This window comes from Tauraco erythrolophus, chromosome 22 (genome assembly GCF_009769465.1).
Source record: "Tauraco erythrolophus isolate bTauEry1 chromosome 22, bTauEry1.pri, whole genome shotgun sequence".
Taxonomy (NCBI): Eukaryota; Metazoa; Chordata; class Aves; order Musophagiformes; family Musophagidae; genus Tauraco; species Tauraco erythrolophus.
The window spans coordinates 7,894,274-7,918,950 of NC_141486.1; the positions used below are offsets into that span (position 1 = coordinate 7,894,274).

General features: G+C 43.4%; 2 protein-coding genes across 2 annotated transcripts in view; one reads left to right on the top strand and one right to left on the bottom strand.

Annotated features, from left to right (window-relative positions):
• AK8 (adenylate kinase 8) overlaps positions 1 to 15,756 on the bottom strand; it is a 71,494-nt gene extending 55,738 nt beyond the window's left edge. The window contains exons 1-5 of the mRNA XM_086625150.1: positions 15,679 to 15,756; positions 12,905 to 12,989; positions 8,872 to 8,921; positions 8,035 to 8,148; positions 2,546 to 2,614 (exon numbers count right to left, since the gene is read on the bottom strand). Of these exons, the coding sequence (XP_086481276.1) occupies positions 2,546 to 2,614; positions 8,035 to 8,148; positions 8,872 to 8,921; positions 12,905 to 12,989; positions 15,679 to 15,756 (396 nt within the window). The remainder of the gene's footprint in view (positions 1 to 2,545; positions 2,615 to 8,034; positions 8,149 to 8,871; positions 8,922 to 12,904; positions 12,990 to 15,678) is intronic.
• Positions 15,757 to 16,660: 904 nt separating this feature from the next.
• On the top strand, positions 16,661 to 23,713 carry SPACA9 (sperm acrosome associated 9). The gene is made up of 3 exons (XM_009990985.2): positions 16,661 to 16,804; positions 19,681 to 19,883; positions 20,451 to 23,713. The coding sequence occupies exons 1-3, from the start codon at positions 16,661 to 16,663 to the stop codon at positions 20,830 to 20,832; spliced, it is 729 nt and encodes a 242-aa protein (XP_009989287.1). The 3' UTR covers positions 20,833 to 23,713.
• Positions 23,714 to 24,677: the final 964 nt, after the last annotated feature.

Sequence of the window (24,677 nt, forward strand, 5' to 3'; positions counted from 1 at the left end):
AGCTTGAACTAACAGCGGTGCGCATATTGCCCAAAACCTGTGTCTTATACGCACAGCAAAGCAGAGTTTATTAGTTCACAGTATGTGGAAAGAAGGCAGGAGTGGGCACTGGAAAAATCCACACTTAGCAGTTTAGAGCTGCCAGTACATTTTAAAATTCTAACATCTTGGTAACTCCCCACGTAAGCAAATTATATGGTTTATAAAGAGTGTAGCTGAGGAACCCTTGAGAAACCAATAATAATTATATGCAGTTTAAAAGTGCAGGGTTCAACTCATCACTACGTTACTCCAAAGTTGCAGGAATTCAACCCCCATGAATGTCAATGGGATTTATATCTGGTAGAAATCTAGAATAATTCAGAGATGAGCTAGGTTTCTGTTTCACGAGTTTCCCTTCATAAAAACAATTGCTTACATTTCTCTGAGGGAGGAGTCGTCCTATTACCGTCATTTGTAAATATGTCTGGGAGCCCAATAACGCAGCCTAAATTTTTGTTACAGTAAGTCTCTTGTTTAACCTGGATTTAGCTAAAAATGCAACGAAATGTTCAAAAATCACCCACATTAACTTATTTTTCCTCCTTCAGAGCTGCTTCTACTGATGGAAAAGGAAGGACTTTTATGGCAAGATACTTCCCAATGCAAATAAGGGCACTGTCATGCAAATTAGGGCACTGCCATGCGCTCTTCTGTGACCTGGCAGAAGAACAAGATTAGCTGGGCAAGGAAAGGTTTGCTTAAGCTTACTGACTTTTCTCTGTACCATTAAACACCAGCAGGCAGTACTCTAAAGTAAATGATCGTGCAATCGGAGGATTAGATAACGGGATAGGTCCAAGTTTAGGTGTTGCTGGTTCTAAGCTACTTAACGACAGCACCACCAATTTTGCTACAGCTATATGCTCGCCACAGAAATATGACACAGACAGATGTCCTCTAGCAAACCTGTCAGGCAGGAACAGTTTAAGAATTACACCTCCAGCTATCCATTACCATCCTGATCAAGCTATCCTTCCCACAGTTCAAACGCTGTAACTGACCATCTGATCTCGCTTACACGGGGCAGGCCCACTGAAAGCCACTTCCATCAACGTCTTAAGCGAAGACAGTTGACTTTGCACTGAGGCACATGAAGACTTCTTTGGCAATTGTCCACATTATCTGAGTTATAAAAGCCAAAACCTTCAATCAGGGCAGAAAGCAGTTTCTTAAATTCTTCTTGCTAGTTTTGTGTGTTTCTTCACACCTATGACACTTCTGCACTACACAATTACCACCTTAAAAACTGCAAAGCGATGACCCAGCCCCCAAGATTATTTTGGTTTACATGGATGGAACGATCCAGTCTGCAGATCACTGGAGACTACATCAAAAGTCACGGAGACAGAGAAAGAAGTACAGGATATAAGGTTTTCAGCATTCCCAGTTTCTTTCAGTGCCCAATGCTAAGAAGCTTCAGGAGTTAATCTTCACACTTCAATTAAATGTTACCAGCCCTGGTAATTTTCTTCAACCAACAAGATAGATGATGATGTTGAGAAGCAACAGATTTACATAAAACTATAAGCCTTGCAATATCTCTATGAGGTTAGGAAGTACTAGTTATCCCCTGACCCAAAAGTCTGAGTGTGACAGAGTGACTGTTCTGAAAATATGCACTATTTATCTGAAAAAAGTTGTTTAGGCCTTCATGAATGCAACACCTGCTTTGGACTATGGACTCTTTCCTCTCAAGAAGCGCATCAAATAATGTGCAGTCCGTATTCTGGCACTGTTTAGAGAGTTTTATCCATTAGATTAGTATGTGTCTTACAAATAATCCCTTATAATGGGACGATTATGGATTAAATAAACCATAACAACATCTGAGGAAACATATAAAGGAGATTTTGCTTTTCTTGAGTCCAGACATTAATTTTAACCACCTAAATTCTCTTTTGGTTCTGTGTTAAAAGTCTCTCCTCACACTACGGCTAAAGGTACCGGACAGGGGGAAGCCACACATCTGTGAATCCAGCTATACCTATTCAGCTGCCTATTTGTGTAAACTGACAGTGAACATATTCATTATTACCTAGAAGAGTAACTACATTCAAATGCAGTTTTTCCTAATACAGGAAAAAAAAAAAGACACAATGAGAAATAAAGAAAATTGATTTGAGTAATGTTAGACTCTTTTTTTCCCCCTTCCCTCAGTAAGAGTTAAAATCTTAACTCAAGATATTGATTTTTATATATTTTCTGTTTATCTGTTTTGTCCACTATAACTCTGCCAGTTGCCCCAGGCAATCAACAAAGCTATGCTTGTTCAGCCTTTGATCATCTCTGTGCTAGAAGATTAGCATATGCATACTCTCATCCTCCCCTTTATCCTGTTAATAAAGCTCCAAACTCCCTCTGCTGATGTTCAAGAAAGCAATCCGCTCCAGAGCCCCCAAAGATTTGCCCCCATTCCCTCCTCTGCTCAGGACTCGGAATGCTAACTACTGTGCACGAGTTGTGTAAGTGCTTATCCACCGGCCCTCTGAGGAGCAATTCTTACTTGTTTGATGCAGTCCACGTTTGACAGACGTTCCTGGATCAGATTGGCCCAAAGCGCGTTGGGAATTTTCTAAAGAAAGAACAAAAAAAGGCTGAATATTCACAATTGAGTTCAAAAGGAATTTTACCATGCAGGCATATTCCGGTTAAAGGTGAACTGAGATGTCTTCTTAAAAATAAATAAATCTGTGCAAGTCCCAAGTCATTAACATAATATATCAGAGAGTTAATAAGGGCACAAAAAATAAAGTGAAAGGCAAGCTGAACACAAAGCCCACACCCACGCTTTTTGCACACTGACATGGAAGCGGTGCCAAGTCTTGCACACGAACACACACACTGGACATCAAACCTGCAAAGGGGTCCGTAAGAACATCCCATCCACAAGCAGTCCTTTTACCCCAAGGATCTGACCCAGCGGACCCAGTATTAGGGACCTTACCAACTATCCTGCGAGACACGCCGAATCTCAAACACAGAGTAAATAACAAAGAATATAATTTTCAGGAGGTTTGTTTCATGGTTTCAAGCAACTCTCACTCTTTCATCATCCAGAAAGTTTATTTAAAATACCTGTTATGGTTAAAGTTAATTTTAATATTAGTTTATTTTTAAACTCAGGACTGGGAAATGGGACTGAAACTGCATGTGCCAATATTTTCAGAATTGCTGTTCCTTTCTGTGACTAGTACTTCACCCATATCTAGAGATGTTTTGTAAGACAGTATTTGCCATCTGACAGAAGAACAAAGTTCCTCTGCAGATTTAGCATTCTCCCTCCTAATATTTTTTCCATTATTATATTAGATTTCCTCACACGAAATTAAGAACACTCTTCTTTCCTTCTTGTAAGAATTTTCTTCATTGTCTTGTTAATTTAGGCCTTCATTCTATGCTGAACTTGGTTAAACAAACTCTACATTAGCCAGTTTAAGTTGATCAAGTCTGAACTTTTGGCCATGCCAGTAAGAGCAGCTGTTAATCATTTCACTAAACTCCTTGTCTCAGACTCCTAAAAGATTTCCTAACAATCTTCATTGGATCATGAAACAATTTCACCAGGAGTGGTGGAAACGCTACCACACAAGTCATTTTAAAGGAGAGTGGAGCAAGCACTCCAGAACACACAAAAGAGACCAGTCCTCAGCTGGCTGTGGAACAGAGAAGGTGGCCCAGTCAGGCAGTGGGTTATCTGGTCTTGTTTATGTCTACTGTCGCCAGTTCTCCATTTCTTTCCTAATATCAGCCATTCATAAGTCAACAGTCAAGCAGGTAAAAGAGAAAAAGGGAAGGAAATGGCTGTTTCTTGGAAGCCAGCAGGTTCCATGGGGCGGTGCGTCAGAGCCTCCCGCAGCCCCTCGCTGCTGGAGCCTGGCTCTCCGGCTTTGAGCCTGTCACCTTCCAAAGGTGCATCACGCTGCCATCAGGAACAGCCAGCGTCCTGCTTATCTCTTTGATGTGTCACGTCAAACAGGCTAGCGACTGCCGGGGGTCCACCCTGCTAAACCCTGCCAAACCAATTTAAACCAAAATTATACTAACTTCCTTCAGTGCAGCGGTCCTCTTAGTCCTCTCGTTTGAGCAGGGTCTATTGCACAACAACAATCAAGGACACACACGTGGGTGTTGTCAGTGTTTGAATTCCTTCTGCTCTCTGTGGCTCAATTCCAGTCTAATTTCCTGGTCAGTTTTCCTCCTACCGAGCAGTGGCCTACAAAATCATTTTCCAAAGGTTGCTTGTAGAATGCCTAATTATTCAACTAGAAATCATTAAATTTAATATATATCAGATAGCACATTTACAATTTCTCTCTCGTAAACATTCACATAAATATACCATGAGCCTGGAAGATGGGACTTCAGCTCCCAGAAACCAGCAACAATGGACAACGACACACATACACGTGATAACTGCAGAACTGTGTCTTATCTGAGGCACTCTGAGCCTGTCCAACATCCAGTTTAGCTAATGGAAAGACCTGCTTCCTGAACTGTTAAACCTCCCAAAGGCTACGGGTATTTTATGTTCAGACCACTCTTCTATACACCCTGGTTTAATCGCCATTTTCATACTGCTGAAAAACTGTACTCGTTCCTGATGAATTTTAAACATTCCGTGTTATTTTAGAGACATAATATTTCATCTTACATGCCTGATCTACTCAGAGTTACATTTTTGCATTCTTTTCATAAAACTGCTATACTTTCTGTTGCCAGGGCAGGGGGTGCACTTTCCCTAGATATTTTCATTGGAAGTTTTGGATGTATTTGTCCTGAAATCAGATACAGCCAAAAACTTCTGACTTAGTTTGCTTTATAGCTTGCACCTCAGAGAGAAAAGCAGTCAAGTTCAAAGAAATTTGGTTCAGTGTTTTGAAAATCATGAATGTTTAGATTTAGCTGGTTCAGATAAATACACATGGAAGGCTGTTTTTTTTATTTATACACAAGACTGGAAGACTTCCTATTTGTTCCTTCATAGTGGCTTGTCCTGAAATAGACTGGAATGCTGAACACGCATAGATAAGCACGCCTTTGGTTTTCCTCTCTCCTATTATATTTCTTCCTAAAAAGCATGGGAATATGATGCCACTGTAGAGTAGTTTTAAGTCACTATGTAGCATGCAAACACCTTAACTGCAATTTAGTGTAGCATTAAGAGCACACCCATCCCATAAGCCCACAATTACAGCAGCTGTTTCAACTTCTTATTTTATCCAGTTAACAGGAAAAGTGAAATATGCAATAGCTCATCATTAGCCTTCACTACAGGAAAAACCTGAAGGTGCTTCTTATTAACATTATAATAACTAGGGATGAGGGAATAATTTGCAATGATTTATCCAAAAATGTAGCCTCTTTTTCTGTTCATGGAATATTTATTGATAGCTTGTGGTTCTTCAAATTTATTGAATATTCAAAAATATTTGACTTCTTTTTGGAATATTTTTACATGCAGAATGATCACGTTTTGCTTTGAACAGTCAATATTTAAAATTCACTACCTGAGCCGTGCTCATTAGCAAGTGGCCAGGTGTGCGTTAGTGAATGATTGCATGTCCAACTTTAAAAATTGAGCTTTAGAGAATAAGCACGTATTTTAAACGCGCCTTCCATGAATTCTTGTGCCAGGAAAACTCAAATGCTTGAATGTTCACTGGAAGTAAACACCAAAGAGATGAAAGCTTGGCTAAAGAGAAGTAAAATATGTGAACAAACATTTGCAGACCTTTTTGCAGCGTTTGTCCAGACCTAGCACCATTGACCTACTGACCTAAAAATGAACAACCTTTGGCACTGGGGTTAATTCAGCCACAGCGACCTTATAGGCATGAAACGTTTCCTTAACAGCATTAAATTGCGTTATATGATCTTCACACCAGACTTTCAAAAACACAGTCTTAGTTCCTGCTTTTCCTTGTTCCATTTATTAGATTGCTTTGGCCAGGACGACAACTTTTTAATGCCCTGGTTGTATCAAAGACAGAATAATTGTTCTGTCTCTGAACAGACATTCAGACCCTGTTAGGGCTAATGGATGTCGTGCATGCTAGAGGAGTCAAGTTTACCACTTGCTTCCGCAGAACCAGGGGTCAGTTACTGCAAAAGTAGATTTAGCCAGCAGACATAAATTAGCAACGAAAAATATAGCTCTTGAGATGACAATCTGGCTACATTTTAAGTCATTGTAAACCGTGCCTTGATTTAGAGGAAGCAAGGAGTTCCCTCCTTGTTTTAGGAGTTGCATTTGAAGACTGGAACTCATACAAAAGAGCAAAAGATTTTATTTAGTGAAAACGTTCTTCTAGGATCTAACATCTAGAAAAAAAAAAAAAGGCAAACTGCACAGTACTAAACCACCACCAGATTCTGCTCTTTGGGCACTTCTTACTACCTGATTAGCCTTGACATTTTTGACTTTCATCTTCCACACCATCCATCTTTTTAAATCAAATAAGCCCAAAAGGACACCCTTGAAAGTGCATCTGTATAGTCTGAAATATGTTAATAATTACAGTAATTAAACCAAAGGGAATTTTTGTTTCAAATTCTCCCCCCTCTAAGTTGAAATTTATAAATCTAGCAAAACAATCTTTAATAATTAGAAGGAAGATCATTTGAAGTACGTATTCTTGATAAGAATCATTGCATATCATCCCAGCCAAAGGCGAACCTTTTTGCCAGTAAGTTCAGTGGGTTCAGTGAACTCTTCCCTCTCAGATCTTTAATCATATTACTCAAGGCATCTCCAAACTTCCTTCACTAATGCAGTGTAATAAACACTACCCTATTTTCAGCCTAATTTTCTAAGGAAAAAAAATAATCTATGTATCACATCATCTACCATCTTGGAAAATTATGAATGGTGGCCAATTCCAGTCAAATTTAGCAGCAATGTAGAATTCTCACAGATATGAAATTGCTTCAATTTTTATGAAAATAGGTAACAAGAGGCAAAAGAGAAACTCAAACTGCTGGACTTGCTAGATAGAGTTACAGAAAAACAGACTTCTTCCATTCTATTAATCATGGAATACCTTGACGTCTGGAGAAAGGAATCAGCTAAAAGGGCAGGAATCAGGAGCAGAGATGCTTCTGTGTATTCAGGATATTCTTTCAACATATTTTTCCGATCTACTGGTCACTAGCCTTTAATAACAAGACAATTGCATTGCTGATCAAGTCATCCTGTGAGACCCAACATCTGGAAAAAACGTTCTTCAGATCAACTCCAGACTTTGAACATTAGTTAGGAGGCCCACAACGAAACACGAATAAATTCAAAAACCTGCCTGAAGCAAACCAGGTACTCAGAGTTGGGTAGAGCGCATCAACCCAAGAAATGAACCATCTCCTGAGTTGGCTGCTATGGCTTCAGCTTGAGAGCTTCTCGGGTTTTCAATAACCAGCTGGGTTATCATACTGCTTTGGGGTTAACGCAACAAGTAAGTTATTTGTGTCATGCTACAGAGAAATCAAGGATGCACAGCTGAGTATCTGTCAGATCAAAAAAGTTCTTTGTGTACATATTTTCCAGAGCATTTTGTACTGAAGGAGACTTCAGAGATTAATGCTTATTTTATTGAGATTATCAAACACGCCGAAATAGAAGACGCTTTGTTTGATGATACAATGAACCATTCCTTAAATTGCATTATGCATACCTGGACTTCTCTCAATTCTGTTGCTCATGTCTAAGGTTAATGTTTTCAAGACCTCCATTACTTTACTTTGTCTTCCTCTTCTGCCCATACCCTACGCCCTGTCGCGTTTGTATGTTTGCTCGCATCTTCCTACCTAGCAGAGGTTACTTTCTTCTCTGAGAGACCCTGTACCTACATTTATACAAACCAATGTACAAACTACTACAGATTTAAGATTTCAGGCTTACTCTGATCTGCTCAATTCATAGCAGTGGAAATCATGGGAATGCCATATAATTCCTATTCCGTGACACGAGAACTACTATTATGATACCATCTTACACACCTGTTTTCTTTCTTTATATGCCTTTGCTTCCTTTGTCAGTGCTAATATTTCCTTGAATAACAAAGTCTCCCGAGAGATACGTATGGCATCCAAACGTTTACAAAGCCACATTGCCTGAGGGAAGAAGAAAGAAAAATACAGGTCAAAATATTTGGAAAGAAAATGAAGCACTTTTTCAGAAGGCTGCAGAAAGACAGAGAGTGTTTTCCTAGCCTTCCATTTAAGTAAACAGACTAGGTGTGGAACTTTAAGCAGTTTCTATAAAGATGTTCAAGAGTCTACAGCTTTGAATAAGGTATTTTTCATCTACTGTACTGTAACACAGATTTTAAGGAAGAAAGCATTCTTCCTGGCATGCACACTCCACCATCATCTGCAAAGTTCCGACAGTCACCTTTCTCTGTGGTTCAAATACACTGAGACATTTTCAATTAAACAATATCAGTGGACATAACAGACAACTGGCCATGCAAACGGAGCAATCCACAATATGGGAATACCACAAATATGTAGCTATGGTACTCCTCCCAGGTTAATTAGTCCTGCTAAAAAGCTGGGAAAAAAAGGCAGGCAGAGTTCTGTTGCATTACAGCAGCATCGCTACCACTACCTGAGCAAGTTCTGGCAGAGCTCACTTGAACATTTCCCTTTAACCTGTAGTGTAATATACAGGCAAATCCCTCAGGAATGCCACCCTCCAACCTGTCTTGTGCTCTTCTATCACTTTGACAATTCTGAAAATTATTTTCTCAGAATAAAATTTTCGCAAGTGCTGATCTCAGTAAAAAATAAAAAGGTAACTGGATGTTATTATAACATTGAAGGTAGCATACTTACAACTGTAGTTTTCCCAGAAGCTGGTGGACCGAGTACACAAATTCTTGGAGCTATGAAAAAAGAATATTTGAATGTCAAGATGCAGAACAGCAAAAATCCCAACCAGTTTCCCACTATTGCATTGCATAATATAAATGTAATCACAATGAAACAACTATTTCATCTGGAAATCTGCCTGAATGGAAAGTTCAGGATTGGGGAAACACCAAGGCAGTGACAGCTGGGGCTTCCTTTAATCTCCAAGGTCAATACCATTAATACTCTAACTAAACAGCCCACTTAAGTGCACATATATATATATATGAATTAATTTAAACACATGGATAGTTTAGTGGGTGAACCAGAGCATAAGATATGAACATTTCCTTACCTGAGTTTGACTTTTATTCCCAAAACATTGATTTAGACCTAACACACTTTGTGATGAAAAAGTATTTTAGCTTGTACATGCAGGACAAGACTGTTTCAACGTGACTATTATTATAATCACAGAACGGTTGAGATTGGATGGGACTTTTTGAGATCATCTATTCTCTCATTTCTCTTACACAACATAGTAGTAAAAATACTTTTTACTTTGACAATGCTTTTGGCTCTCATCACACAAAAAAATGCAATTCCACTTTTTAGATTCATCTAAACAGGTGTGTCAGGATTCAGAGAAGATTTAGCTATTGCAAAATTAAACTCTCTGTCTCTCTCTCCCCCCTTTTTGACAGCTACTTTCAATTTTTCTAGCCATCATTAAAAGAAATTTTCTTCGTCTCTGTATTTTGTGTTTCTCTACTGCATGTCCCTCTCCTTTTCCTGAGGGGGCAAGGTGGGAAAAATACATCCCAGTTCTAAGGGATTCTTAATCTAATGCATACAGTAGGCATAAGTGTTGTAAGCTTCATTGGGAATGGATTAGAGGCAAGACAAGGGAGAACGGAGTAACTTTTAGGAAAATATTTGGGATTTTTCCATGAAAACACCTTGAGCTGCACTCCCTTGAGCTGTTATTTTTTATTAACATCTTTGATGCTTTTTCCTCCTGTACCTCAGGGAAAAAAAAAAAAAAACAAACCAAAACAGCCTATGTACAGAGGGGACTGATGAGTATTTACTAGGAGTAACATAGGTCAAAACAGAGGAGGGATCTACTCACCAAAAAACCTCTTCAGCCCTTGATAACCAGGGGAGATACACTGTCTGATGGCAGCAGACAGGGAAGGATGTGAAATGTATTTTTATGAGGCTTTCTACGGACTTAACAGTTATTGGGCAGGTGCAATTTTTAAACATACATGAAATCCAAATTACAAATTCATCTTTACAAAGTTATCTGACTCGGAAGGTTTAAGAAAAACTCCCCCCTTATTGGTTCTTGCAAGTGCAACAGAACTAGTACACAATGTAGAAAAATACTTTAAAAGGATACATCAGCTGTTTTTACCACCTAATTTCTTTCAAATGTAATATGATTAAATCCTAGGGTTTTTTTTTTTTTTTTAATCTAACACCTTGAAACTCCAGCCTGGTACTTAGGAATTATTTATAAACAGCGTCATAAAAGAGTGCTCGGGTGCCAACACTAATCAACTTCTTCAAACCACTTCAAAGAAAATCAAAAAACCTTTCCATCCACAGATCCTTTTGAGGTTTAACTAGGAGCATGATTTAAAATTCACAAGAAAACCCTTAGGTATTGAAGCTTTAATACACAGCTTTCTTGGACAAACGTTTGATAAAAAACGAAACATACCATTATATACACCATATCATGCTTTAATATTGCCCAGGGCTACTGTAAATGCTCACTTTGTACTAAATCTGGTTTTCTCTCTGCTTAGTGGCTGGCGGCAGACGGGGCAGTGGAATTCACTGATTTACTCATTTGCACACTTGTAAGACTCCTCTAAAGCATTCTCCCTGAACATATGACACAAGGGCACAACCAGGACACCACTGGATGTAATGTTTAACCCCCTCCAGTCGGCAAATAGTCAGTTTTTAATACTGGAGGTCTGAACCAGCAGCTGAATGAAGCCAGGAAAATCTAGAAAATGCCTTTTTCTTCAGTAACAAATCACAGACCGTTCTAGGTTTAGTCTTGATAGGATGTTACAGGATTTACTCTTCCAAGCAAAGTAAGTTTTAACATTCAACGATCATTTTAGTACTAACAAAATTAATCCTGGAATAATGCAAAAGAACAGCTGGACTCACTGAGTTGCATTTAAGTCCAAAAAGATTCTATGATTACTATTAACGCAACAAAATTTGCTTAACTTGTAAAAGAAATCCTTTGTCAGACAGGAAAGCACACAGCACATGATGAACGTTCTTGCAGAACTTTCCAACATTTCTTCAGAGGTCTGACTGGAAAGGAAGAACTCACAGAAATGCCACTTGGATTCCGAAAGCTTTTTTTATTAGCACAAACCAAGACGCCATGTAGAAAATAAGCATCTTTGTGAAAGAACTAGCAGTCTTCATATGGTTCTTAAGGCTTTGAGAAGGATCAGATGAAAGAACAACACAGAACCTCAAGCACGAACACTTGGCCACACATGACCTACGAAATTTTCAAGACAGTTGTAAGCTATAATCATCATTAGACTTGTTTATATTTTTAAGAGTTCTTTAGATCCGATTATTAATTAAAAAGGTTTTCTAACTTCACACCTGGGATAGATGCAATGCTTCTTTTCCACGCATCTCTGTTTGAAATTTTCTCTAGGGCTAAAACTGTCTAGCAAGGCAAGATCATGAAAATTCATCACTTTACTGATGGCTCTAATAAGGGTTTTTTTCTTCTAAATAGTCAGCACCTTCCACCATGATCAAACAGTAAAATCAACTCTGCTACAGATTTCTGTTACATTATTTTCCATATAATTTATTCTTAAAACAACATTTAGGCTTTAATTTTAATTGGAGTTCCTTCTCTTTCTTAATAGTTTTTTCCAGACCAAAAGCAGACAGTGTTTTTCCTTTGACAAACAACTGCTGTAGTTCTATCTTTAGCCTCTAAGCACTGAAGTCACGAAATGGAAACCTGCCTAATTCTGTTCACATAATACTGTGGGGCTTAAGGACAAACGTCAGCTCAGTGTGAGGAAATTTTATCAGCATCCTATCAAACCACATGAAATTCCTTCGCGTATTTTCCATGGGTCTATAAAACAGATTGATTACTCATGCTGCCTGCATCAGAAAAGGCTGAACACAATTTGCAGGATTTGATTTTTTTTTTTTTTTAAATATTTAGCAGCGTTTCAATCAACATCCATCTGATCACCACCACGAAGAGCTCGCAGCATCTCTGGTGATAACGATTTCCCTGATGCTGCAGCAGAACTTTCATAATGGTTTACCATGGTTTTAAAGAAACATCAAAGCAACATGACACCAGCTATCCCTGACAGCTCATGCAGAACAAAAATTATAGTTCAGTTGTGCATATCCAAATGTAATCTGCCTAAGGGTGAACAGTTTGTAAATCAAATAATTTGATTGAGTGTACAAGCTTTTATTGTGCAGAATACAGACTTCCTGTTCAATTTACCAGGTTTTGTTACTCCTACACGCTCCCTGCTCCTTCATCCGAGATGCCACTGAGCAGTGGAACTCATTAACAGCAGCTAGTAACTAACTAATCAGAAAACAGAGAATCTGCCAGCCCAGGTAGAATAGGAAACCAAATTTACACCTGACAAAAGGAGTAATTAGCGAGCTTAAAGACAACAGGAACGATCAGATGGGGCACAGAACACATTAATAATTGAAACACTAGAACTCTTTGTTATTCCCTTAGAGAGTTTCATTGTTATAACTGTTAAAGTGCATTTTTTATTAGATTACCCACTAAAAAAAGAAATTAAAAGCATCTTACCTATAACTATTCCAAAACGCTCACCTTGTTTTTTTTTCCCCCCTCAAGACATAGTCTGAAAAGTTTTATCCACCATTTACAACTGAAGCACAGCTTTCAAGCAGCTGTTTACAAACAAGGAATTGAACTATTTATGGTGTCTCAATCTTCACTCACCATCATCGTTGTTGTGCTTTAAATGGTTTATCATATATTGAATGGGATCATCTGGCTTATGAATTAGGAGCTCTTCAAGCATGTTCTGAAAATAAATGGGACAAAGTCAGAGGAAAATTTGACACAGTTATGCAGCCATGATATATTACATTTTTACAGCTATGTTACGAGGATCTTGAAGAGTTTATAAATGCTTATTCATTTTCTTAAGGCCCCTTTCACAGACAAAATTGAGACTATGAAACCTATGTTAGATGCCAAAAAACTGAAGTAAAGCACAGTCAGAAAATCACCAATTTTTTTTTAAAAAAAATTGCTTTAGCTGATTTAGGATACATATCGACACCAGAAAGGTTTGGCTTGAGCTGTCCAGTGTAGATAATCATAGAATCATAGAATCGTTAGGGCTGGAAGGGACCTTCAAAGGCCATCTAGTCCAACCCCCCTGCAAGGAACAGGGATATCTCCAACTAGATCAGGTTGCTCAGGGCCTCATCCAACCCGGCCTTGAACGTCATGGTTGAGTCAGCATTGACATGAAAACCATACAAGGAGTTTCAAAAGCAAAGTCAACTGAAATTAGCATCTCTGCAGGGCAAGTTAAATTCCTTTCCAAAGCGCATTCCCACAAGTTTCCGACCAGCCTAGGGGACTGCAGAAAACATGAAACCAACAACCAAAACCACGAAAGCAGCACACCTCACTTTTGTAACCGTACCAGCCTTCCTCCTGCATGAAAAGTAAGGGGGGAAAAAAAAAAAAGAAGAAAAAAGGCTTAAAGAATTTCTTGGAATGTCTATTTTGGAGCCCATTTTCACGTGAAATGTTTGAGGTTACACAGGGCCTAGCAGTGGGGATCTCCCGTTGATTTCGGCGAGGACTGCAGTTTCACAGGCAGAGAAAGGAATAACACTGAGAAACACAAACTCCATAGATTTTCTTACGAGACATTTCAACACAGCCAAGAATTCTGTAATTAAAACTAAACATCAAACAGCAGCTAACACTCTGACTTAGATTATCTGCCAAAATGCTCACGCTGGAATAGGATGTCTTTTTCTAAAATTCAGTCATAGCACTTTAATATTTGCAAGTGAATTCTATAAAGTCTGTATATTCCATAAAATTTTATACTCTAACCAACTGATTGTCTTTTATTAGAGTGGCCTATTTTCCTTTCCTGCTTCAGCCACTTCATTAGAATATTTAAACCACTCAATTTGGTTCATAACCTCTTTCACAAGCAAGTTCTGATGCTTCAAGGTCTGGGTAGCACATAGCATAAAGTATAAAATCTGTATTTTTATTGGAAGTTAATTTAAAAATTATTACTTTCCAGAAACATTTATTTAAACTAAGAAATCGGAAATTGGCACCACGATTATCAGCAGCTTTAAAAAAAACAAACATGGAAAATTTGGTCTTATTTCGATTCAGAATTGTTCAGGCTGACAACAGTTGATACTTTCACTCTTTCGTGCCCAAGCCCTACCAGCACTTACATGCGTGCTTTATTTTATTCAGTTCTTAGTTTAATTTTCCATGAGCAGTTCTGCTACTCCCTGGGGGACGTTCTGGGTTTGGATGTCCTGTTTCAGCTTTCACATTTGGAGTTTCGTAAATATTTACGTTTAGGACAATAATTACAATCTGTGTTTGTTTGCACCACTATGTTGCTACAACACAATTGAAGGACGAAAAGAAAACAACACTGAATAAATCCCACCAGCATTTTATGTAACACGAGGACCTCCAGCTGCACACAACGCCTCATGGCACGCAAAACACAGGATTTCCATAAAAACCTCACAAACATTGTCACACTGGTCATACCGAACCGCCTTGGAGTTACATGAAAAAAGGAAAAGAGGATAAAAAAAAAAGGAAAGAGAAATAAGCATTTGTGTATTCTCCAGCGAGATTTGAAAAATTACAAAGGTTTTACAACACACGAATCCATGGAGCCTCTCCGACAGGTTCCGAGCAGCCGCAGAGGATTTAGTCCCTCGCACAAACCTTTGGCTTTTTCCAAACTCACGGAACAAAACGTGCCTTTCGCTAGGGCAGGGAAACCCATCTCGCTGTTTACTGACCCCACACCGGTGTTGGAAATGTCCTTCTTTTTTTTTATTTTTGACACACGCCGCCACAGAAAAGCCGCGACAGCAGCACGAGCACATGGAGAAACAATTTCAAATGGATAACGGTGATAATGGGGCTGCAACGTGCTCCCTCACCAGCCCCTGACTGGTGCCAGTCTCAGGAAGGGCAAAACCCTTCACCTCGGCTTTTCCCGCGCTCCATTTGTTGTTGTTGTTGCTGTTGTTGCTGCTGCTGCTGCTTCCTCCTCCTCCTCCTCCTCCTCCTCCCCCCCGCCCCGCCAAGCCCGCCTTTCCTTTCACAGACTCGACACCTTTCTTCCGCAGGCTGCCACTTTTTTCCGCAAAAAAAAAAGACACGTGTGAACCCCAGCAATCGCCAGGCTGCTATTAAAATAAGATAATTAATTAAGAGCGCCCTCGGTCAGTGCACCTTCCCTCAGACGCGCACATCCGCCCGCGAGTTTCCACAGCAAATGGCCGCGGCGCTGCCCCTCGGACGAGCCCTCCGAGGGCCGCCCCGGGCCGGGCCGGGCCGGGCTCGGGCCCCCCCGCGGGAAACCATGAGGAAACCGGGCCCCCCCCGGGCGGTGCCCCTCACCGCCGCCCCCGGCCCCGCCAGGCCGCCTCCGCGCTCCGGACGGGATGTGGGGGGAGCGAGCGCGGCCCGTTCACCTGCAGGAGCGGGAAGAGCCCCCGCTCCTCCGCGTAGGCGCCCACCGGCGGCGGCCACAACCGAGCGGGGGCGTCCATGGCCGCCCCTAGCAACCAGCCCTGCCGCGGCGCGGCGTTGCTAAGGAATGCGTCATCACTCCGCGACGCGGAAAGGTCCCCCGCGACCGCGGCCTCGCTAACAGCAACGGGGGTGACGCAATCGAACGGCGACGGCGGCGCGGTTGCCATGGCGACGGCGGCGCGGCCGTTGGTGCCGCGGTCTGGGTGAGCCCGGTCAGCCGCCGCCCGCACCGGCCCCGCTCGGCGGGGGCTGCCGCGCCGCCGCTGCCCGCCCGGCTCCGGTAGGGGCTCGCTGAGCTGCCGGGGCGGCCGGGAGCGGCGGGACGGGCCTCGGGGGGTCGGTGGGTGCCCGGCGGGCAGTCGGGGCGGCGCGGGGGGCCGCGGGGAAGGCTTCACCGGGAGCGCGAGGTCAGCGCTGGGAAAAACCAGCCCCCGCGGCGGGCACCGCCCCGGGCGGGCAGGGACGGGGGTCAACCGCGGCCCCGGCTCCGCCTGCCGAGCGGGCTTCGTTTAATGTTGGCGTTTCTCAGCCGCTGGGGCGGTAGTTTTACGCCGGCTAAGAGAAGCCATCGCTCCCCCCGGCCCTCTGGCAGCGCGGTGTGCGATGCATTGCCGCATTATGTTTACAACAGACCCACTAGGGTTTATGGCGTCTGATTGTCAGTGGGCCCCGCTGGGTTCTCTGCCTCTTTTCGCAGCATCATTACTACCTCATTGACTTACTGCCTGGGGCTCTGGGGCTGCAGAGCTTTGGCACAATATATCTTCTCTTTTTGTCTTCTATTTTCTTTTAAAAAAGTTTCCCACTAACCTACACAGTACCAACTCAGGTGAAAGATAGAGTTACATACATAGAATTGCATCATTTCCAAAAGGTAGCTTCCTTTCTCTCCTTCTCTCCCAAAATCCAGGAGGGGGAAAAATGAATGAGGTGAAGGAGGCTCTAAGAAACATAGAGCAGAACTACAAGCTCTTCCTGCAGCAGCAGTTTACATTTATCGGAGCTCTGCAGCACACCCGAGAGAACGCGCATGACACGATCAGACCCGTGGCAAGCATCGGCCAGGTACAAAGCATTCAGCACAAAGTTCTCTGCTGATGAGGACGGGGCCCAACGCAGCGCTGTCGCACACCTGGGTCTAGTTCAGGGATGAATAAATGTTTTTACTAAGGGACGATGCACAAAAGCTGTAGCAAGATTTGCGTATAACTGCAAACCAGTAGCAAAAGATTAAGTAGGGGAGAGAAAAATACCTACGCTACCTTACCATGTACAGAGAAGGAATTTTGTTGCTGAGCATCACTTTATGATTTAGTTTAACACCATCATTCCGCTGCTGAGGCACAGCCAGAAATACAGGGTACAAGAAAACAATCAAACCAACCCTCCTTCCCCAGCCACACATGGAATCTGTAATCCTTAACTTGTAGTAACCAGCATGCTTGCCTCTTCCCTCCGGTATTGGTGCTGCTGTATCTTTCTATAGTGCTTATTAAAAATAATGGCTGTGTTACAGAGAGAGGATGATGGATTGAGGGCTGAAAGTCCCAAGTGGGCTAGGGGTTTTCTGGGCTGGTAAGTGAATTGTCTTGGAATTTTTATAACATGGGATGCTTTAAGTAGTACGAAGAACTTAGACCACCGGCAGACAGAGGGGGAAGACAAATCTAAATAAAATTAGAGTTGTGGATGTGAGACAGCAGAGCCCAGGCACAAAACCCAGATGGATGCCAAAGCCAGAGTGAAAGCCAAGCTGTTATTAGGATTAGGACATAGAATTGAGCTGGTTGTCTTTCCTCAGGGCTGACTAATATAAGGGCTTCGCTCATAATAATTGAAGAGCATCATGACATTACACGGAACCATTTTTCCCCAAAATAAGCATTGAGATTTCATATAACATTATGCTGTTTTTAAAAGTGTCAATGTTTCAGTGATATTGAGCAAGCTTGGACTCAGCTCCTTGGCAGGGGTGGAAGGCCTGCGTGTTGTGGGGGCGAAACGCCGTAGGTAACGGCTTCAGCGACGACACCGATCCGCAGCATCTTTTGTGATACAGTCACACATGAACGTGGTGGTGGGAGACTGGACTGCACGGATAGTCCTGAGGGTACAACCACATTACCCCAGGAGCAGGATGGGAGAGGGAAAAGAGCAAGTTACTGGGGAGAATAGGGAGCAATTGGTGCAGCACCTACTGGTGATGTGCTGTGCAGGGACTGAACCACTACCAAAGAAAGTTCACCAAGCACAAAACCAGGCATCCCTTTTATTTCACTAACATCCTCCTGAATCAGCCTAACCCAATTTAAATTTTGCATAAAATATGAAAAATGTGCATAAATTATTTTGAATAAAAGCAACAAATGCAGAACTATGTGTGCTCACAGCCTACAGCTGACTTTGCTGCCAGCTTTCCTGGAGTGTAAACATAGAAACCACAGAAAAAAATATATATTGCACCTACATGGGAATATGGCTGCATTTCTAACCCATAAAAGCTGTATGTGGTAGCCTTGTTAGTGCTGAATGATGGCGTTTCTCAGAGAGAAGGGATCACAGTAAGGTGGAAAGGTCGAAGAGCACACCATAGTCAGGCAATGTCAACAGCTCCTGAAGACTTCTGGATGGAGTAGGGTATAAAGTCAATCCCAAGTGGTTTTGTACGACGAGCTCCTCAGCCGTTGCTTCAGCCAGAGATTCAAATCACCCAGCGAGTCCCTGCACCGCAGAGCCCGGCTGTGGTCATGGCCTCGGCCCAGTGCAGGGGCTGCCTGTGAACTCCCCTGGCTGCAGCTCCAGAGGCAGCTGTTGGCTAACAGCTGGGCAGCCTTGCAAGCCATCGTTCAGTAGTCCTGGTCCCCATCCTGGCTACGCAAGTGCATCGACTCTCTGCTTTTGATGTGGACAAAAAGAAGCCCTGTTATCCCATCGGCGAACATCTGGGCTAAAGTGCTATTCTCTTTAGGACTATTTGTGCTCGCAGCAGCAATAAAAAATCCTGCCACTCGCATAGACACAACGCTCAGTGAACAGTGTGGAAGGAGGAATCTGTAGCAGAAATGGACCCTTAGGGGCCATTTTTTATTTTTCTTACAAACCTGCTGAGAATTTGCCCAGGCACATAGCGTGGCTTTTCTGTATGCAGAAACTGTTCTGCTGTTGGAACAGGCACGTCGTTCTTGTCTTGGAATCTTACAGAAAGCACTGAAGGTGTTAAGAGTCCAGCTATAACTGCCAACCAGCCGCTCAGTATTTTATATTCTGACCACTCATATCTGAAGTGCCTGTAATTTCTTTGGAGAAGATACTTAATCTCTTGGCACAACATTTTGTCATGCAATGCCATTCACTCTGAGTAACAAAAATACTCAAGGCAAATAGGGAGCATCAATGCTGTAACAGGTTAGTAAGGACAATTTGTGTTAAAAGGGTTCAGTTTGCAGTCACATCTAGTGGTGCCAAATACAGAACAACGAAGAACGTATGACACACACATCGCTCCAAACTAGTCCCAGTTGGTCGCTGGCCTCCTTTCCCACCCTGCTCTGCCTAGGCAGCCATGGCAGAGGGTGCCCTGCTCAGAGCAGACAGAAAACTCTGCTCACGCTCCACCTGTTTCTGCCATGCTTGTGGCAGAGCTGTGGCTTTGGCTGTGTTACTCCTATGCTTCTTCAAAGAGGGAGGAAGGCTCTCTGGCGTGCTGACGAGCAGATCCATCACCCCAGCCTTCGGCAGTCATGATGAATGACAAGCAAACATCTCGGGCGTGCTCTAGAAATCTTACTACCTGCTGCTACATTGCAGTTTCCATAGTGGCTCGCGCCTGCAGAGTCACAAGAGAAAGCAGCTTCCCGTCAGCAGCCTGTGTAACTTTGCAGCACAAGTTCAATGTCACTTAACATGCATGACTCTCTCTTTCCCCATGTTGCACTCTGCAGGTACAGTCCTATCTAGACCGTCACTGTAACAATTCCACAGACAAACGCATCCTCAACCTGTTCCTAAACATCTGCAATGACCTAAGCAAGCTCTGCTACAAGCTGGAAACTCTGCATTCTGGTAACGACACAACCAATGGCATTTTGGAGAGGTGCAAGCTGCTCCTGAACCACAGCAACGATCTGAGCACCATCCGAGCCAAGTAGGTCTCTCCATCAGCTTAGTTGCTTCGAGGCGATTGTCAGTGCCAGGGGACTGTCACCAGAATGCATATTGTCACTTGACTTCTCCATCAATTCTGTTACAACATCTTTTTGTCTTTAGCGAGGGTACAAGGTGCTGCCCAGCTTACTGTTCCAGCTGTTGGAAAACATTGCCAGCCTGCATTCACGAAAAGGGCTTTTGTTTGTTTATTCTTTGTTTTTACTGGTGCACGGAAGGGCGCGCACAGGCACGTCAGTACCCTGAAGTCCTGTGCAATGCTCAGGCAGTTCACCTCCTCCTTTGACCTGTTCCTGCTCAGCTAATTTGTGTGGGGCAAGTGTCTGTACGTGGCTCTTGAACTCTCCCAGGTCTAGGCCAACAGCCAGGGTGGTGTGTCTGGCAGGACTCGTTTCTCAAGATGCAATTCTATCTGCACCTTTTTGTTTTGGGGAAACGGCTGTCTGCGCACGTCTGCTCTGCCCAGGGGGTCTCAGGGTGGCACTGGGGGCTCACTGGGGTGGCATTGCTGGGACGGATCCGCCAATTGTTTTCTTCTGTCCCACAGATACCCCCATGATGTTGTGAATCACCTGAGCTGTGATGAAGCAAAGAACCGTTACGGAGGTGTGGTGAGCCTCATCCCCATTGTTCTCGACTGCATAAAGGAGTGGGTAACCCACACCGAGAAGCTGCCACGGCATGTGCTGTGTAACATGAGTGGTGGAAGTGCGATCTCTGAGAAGAGGGCACCCCAGGGTGCACCAGCTAGGGCAGTCATTTCCGAGACACCACCTTCTGTGCGCCTTGAAGCTCAGACCTCAACTAGTAACAAAAATAATACGCAAGTGCAGAGGAGTAAGCATGTCCAGAAGAACGGAAATGACACAGAAAATCACAATGGGAAACTTAAAGGTCCCTGGAAACCACCAGGTAGACATCCCTTTTAAAGGATCAAAGTTTATGCATCTTCTGTTTACCACCTTTAATCAGGTGGCTGATTAAAGACAGTGAAATTAATACTAGAGATCTTTCCTGTCTGAGTCCAATTTCTGAAGAGTTAGCCCTGTAAGCCACCCTTGGATAGATACAAACTCTCTCTCTTGCTGATGTTTCCACTCTCCTCCTGAAAGTCCTATCCCAACAGAATAGCTGTAAGCACTACAGCTGGTCCCTTTGACCAGCACTGTGGCGAGAGCAGGGAATAGTCAGGAGCAATTGGGTTCTAATTGCTCGGATATGAATTTTAGGCAAGCTACTTGAAATGGGACCTTACACTTTCTCAGACTTCTTTCTGAGGAACACCCACTCACACACCAAAGCCAGAGGTGTGAAGAACCTGTGAGTCTGAAGGTCTGATGCAGAGCAGCAAAGACCTCTCATTATGGATTCAGACATGTTTTCGAGACTTAGACTTGGCTCTAAAGTTCCCTCACTCCCACTGAAATTGCCTGGTTATTTGGACCAAAGAACCAAAGATCACAGGACATCCATGCTGTCTTCCTTACCTGCCACTGGCTACAGAAAAGGTCAGCTGCACTGGCTGTGCTCTGCTGCATCCTTCTTGCAGGTTCTCACACCATTGCCAGAACATCTCACACCACTCAGAGCATATTCCCTTACACCTGTTGACTCCTTTGCAGTCATAGCTGGAGAATACAGGAGAACAAACTTCAGTTCTCCCTTAGTTTGGTGTACAGACAATATCCAAACTTGAATAAAACACCCCCGTCCTCCCCAGAGCTCTGCAAAACGAACCAAGTCATTTCCAGTTGACGTGATTCATAGGAATCTGGTGGGAGCAGAGACTTAGCAACTTGTGGCCATTTTCAGATCATTCCTTTTCAAGCTGCAAGTTAAGATGTCTGTGCTTTCCCTTTTTTGAGCTGAGAATCCAGCTTGCCTAGCTTTCAAGGATGTTATGAGGCTTAGTTCATTAAAACTGCAAGGCATTTGAAATAGTCTCCTGCTGCTTTTATACCAGCGCTTTGCAATTCCAGCAGTGACTTTATACCAGTGCAGAAAACAGCTTTCTTTCCAGCCTGCTTGGGGAGGGTCAGCAGAGTCCCAGGCTCTCCCCATTCTCTGGAGCTGATGCACATTTTTGTCGGTGCTTTTATTTGAGCACTGTTAACTACAAACTTAAGATTTCAATATCGTGGTGTCTTCCCTGTATCTGACTGCTCTTTTCACCTTCCACAGGCAGATTAGCTCCTGTTCTTGGCTTCCTGCTGAAAGACACTCCTGAATAAACAGTTTCCCCTTGCGCCCCGGGCTCAGTTTGCTAAAACTGTGAGAAAGCTTTTGCCTTAAGATGACCAGATTTTGGCAACAAGCAGCCAAAAAAGAAGGGAGAATTAATACAGAAGAGGGAGCATAGGAAGGACTGATAGCTCTGATAAAATGGGAAGTATTTTCAGGAGCATTCGTATTCCTCACATAACCCCATGTTCTTTTGCCCATTTTTCCCTTCTCCTGTCCACATGTGCTACAATGCAACACATCTACCCACCCTGGAGTAGAAGCCTATTTTTAGGAGACATTGCGATCCAGCTGAATCAAACCTCGGTGAACTCAAGAGGGTAACAAAGCTTGCCAGGGTCACGCAGAGACTCCTAGGCACTACTGGGGCACGGCCAGTAAAATATGACCGTCACCCTCTCAGGGTTTTTTGAGAGCCCTGTTGCAGAAGTAGCTTCAGGCAGAAAAATCAAAGCTGCTCACAGCTGCCCTATTGTGTTTCATGTTGCAAAAGCATCCGATGACAGTTGCTATCTTGGAAAGTTTTTTTGGAACAAGTACACGCTACGTGGACTAAGAGATGACGAGTGTTGGGGACACAAGAGACGCTATTCCCAGATCTTGTTTCCAACCTTCCTCACCCTCTCGTATAGCTTAAATTTGAACACGCGGGCTCCGATGAGACCAAAATTGTCCTCCAGTTTGCAGTTCACTTTCAGCTTCCACAGCACAGCACAAATGGCTTGTCAGAGCAGTGCTGTCAAACCCAGCCTGCCACCTCCCCGACCCTGCTGTTCAACATGCCGATGCCGTTGTCCATTCGACCTTGACAAAGGTTGTGATACACGCAAGAAACACAGTTCCCAAACCTTACTAATAATTTCTAGCCTAGCCCTATCCTTTCAATCAGTCTTATGCAGCCAAAATTTTAAGACACAAGCAGAAAAATGAGTGCACAAACTTGCAGTCTGAGGTTTGGTAATGACATGACCAGACTCTGTTGGAAGACTGCAAAGTGAAGTCTCACAAAAGCATCTAGACAAATTACTTAATTTCCATACAAGTTCTCGTCTTCCGAAGTGGATGGACACTTCAAAAGACAAAAAGATACAGCAAGAATTGTTTTTCTCTGCTACAAATCAAGCTGTTTGAAGAATTTACATATACAGGATGTAAATGCCAAACACAGAAGTGCAATAAAGTTTTACTTTAGCCTTTGTGAGCATAAAATCGCAAGATACAGAGAAACCAGGCAGGGCACCAACCCGACTCACCGAGAGATCTGCCAGTTAGTCTGGGAAATAAATGCTGCGTTTTTGTTCAAAGACGGAAACGGAGCTACGGGCTGGAATTGGATATCTCGACAGAATCCTGGCATCTGTAGGCTCCAAGTCACCCTGTGCCCGCCTTGACTCGGCTAAGGGTCAAACCAGGCTTTTGGCAGCCTGCCGCCAGGGCTGCGGCTCGGACCCCAGGGAGCCAGGATCAGGTGTCAGGGATGGCGGTGGGCGCCAAGGGAACGGGAGGGGAAACGCGGCATCCCCAAAATGTCATTAAACCGGTGCGGAGCGAAGCGGCGAGCTTCGCGGGGCCTCTAGTGGCCGCGCCCGGGAAGCGGCGGGGCGAGCGGCAGGGACCGCGGGGCGACCACCGCCGGGCTCGCCCCCCGCCCCACCAACGATTCCCCCTCACGGTAGCGTTCAGCGGGCAACAGCTCCCAAAAGCCATTTTTAAGAAGTTCCGACCACCCCCCGCTGTCTGTCTCACCCGTCCCGCGTCTAACGGGGCTTTTTAACCCTTTCTGCCGGGCCGCGCGGGGCCGCCGCCCCCTCCCGCTCTCGCCAGCGGCTGGAATTTCAGCCGCGATCGGCTCTTCCCGGTCCCCTCGCTGCTTTAGGAACACACCGCGGGCAGCAGCACAGCTCTGCTTTCCTCAAGAGTTCCCAATTCGCTCGCTGGCGGTGCAGCACCAGTTGAAACCCAGGTTTCAGCCAACTGCAAACCAACCACTGTGCCACAGAGATGGAGGGCAGAGCCCCTTTGGAAGAAACCTCAGCGTTTGGCAGACACTAAGAGTCCAAAACTAGAGGCTGTGCTTGAAGGGGACTTCAAGAAAAAAAGGTTTAGCTCAGGAAAGATCACAGACACCAAAATAGTGAAGACCTTTGGCCAAAATTACGTGGAACGAAGTTCTGTCTGAAAAGTAAAGCCTATGTGAATGCTCAACTGAGCTCCACTCGCAAGAGTTCCTGCATGAAGAAAGTAAACTCAACTCTTGCCGATTTTCTAAAATACTTTGTAACCACTTACTTTTAAAATCCATCTTTGCACCAGCAGCCAAGTAGTTCCAATCAATCAAGATCAATCAGCAAAGATAGTTTAAATTCAGGAAATGAAATTATTTCCTGCCCCACTGTCTACTGCATGTTTATTCCTCACAGCTGGGTTATGAACTACCACACTACTTAGCATCAGTGCGTAGGGAAGGTACTTTATTCTTCTCTTTTTGTACCCTGGTGGATCTAATTAATTTTTTACACTGGCAAGTGCAGCT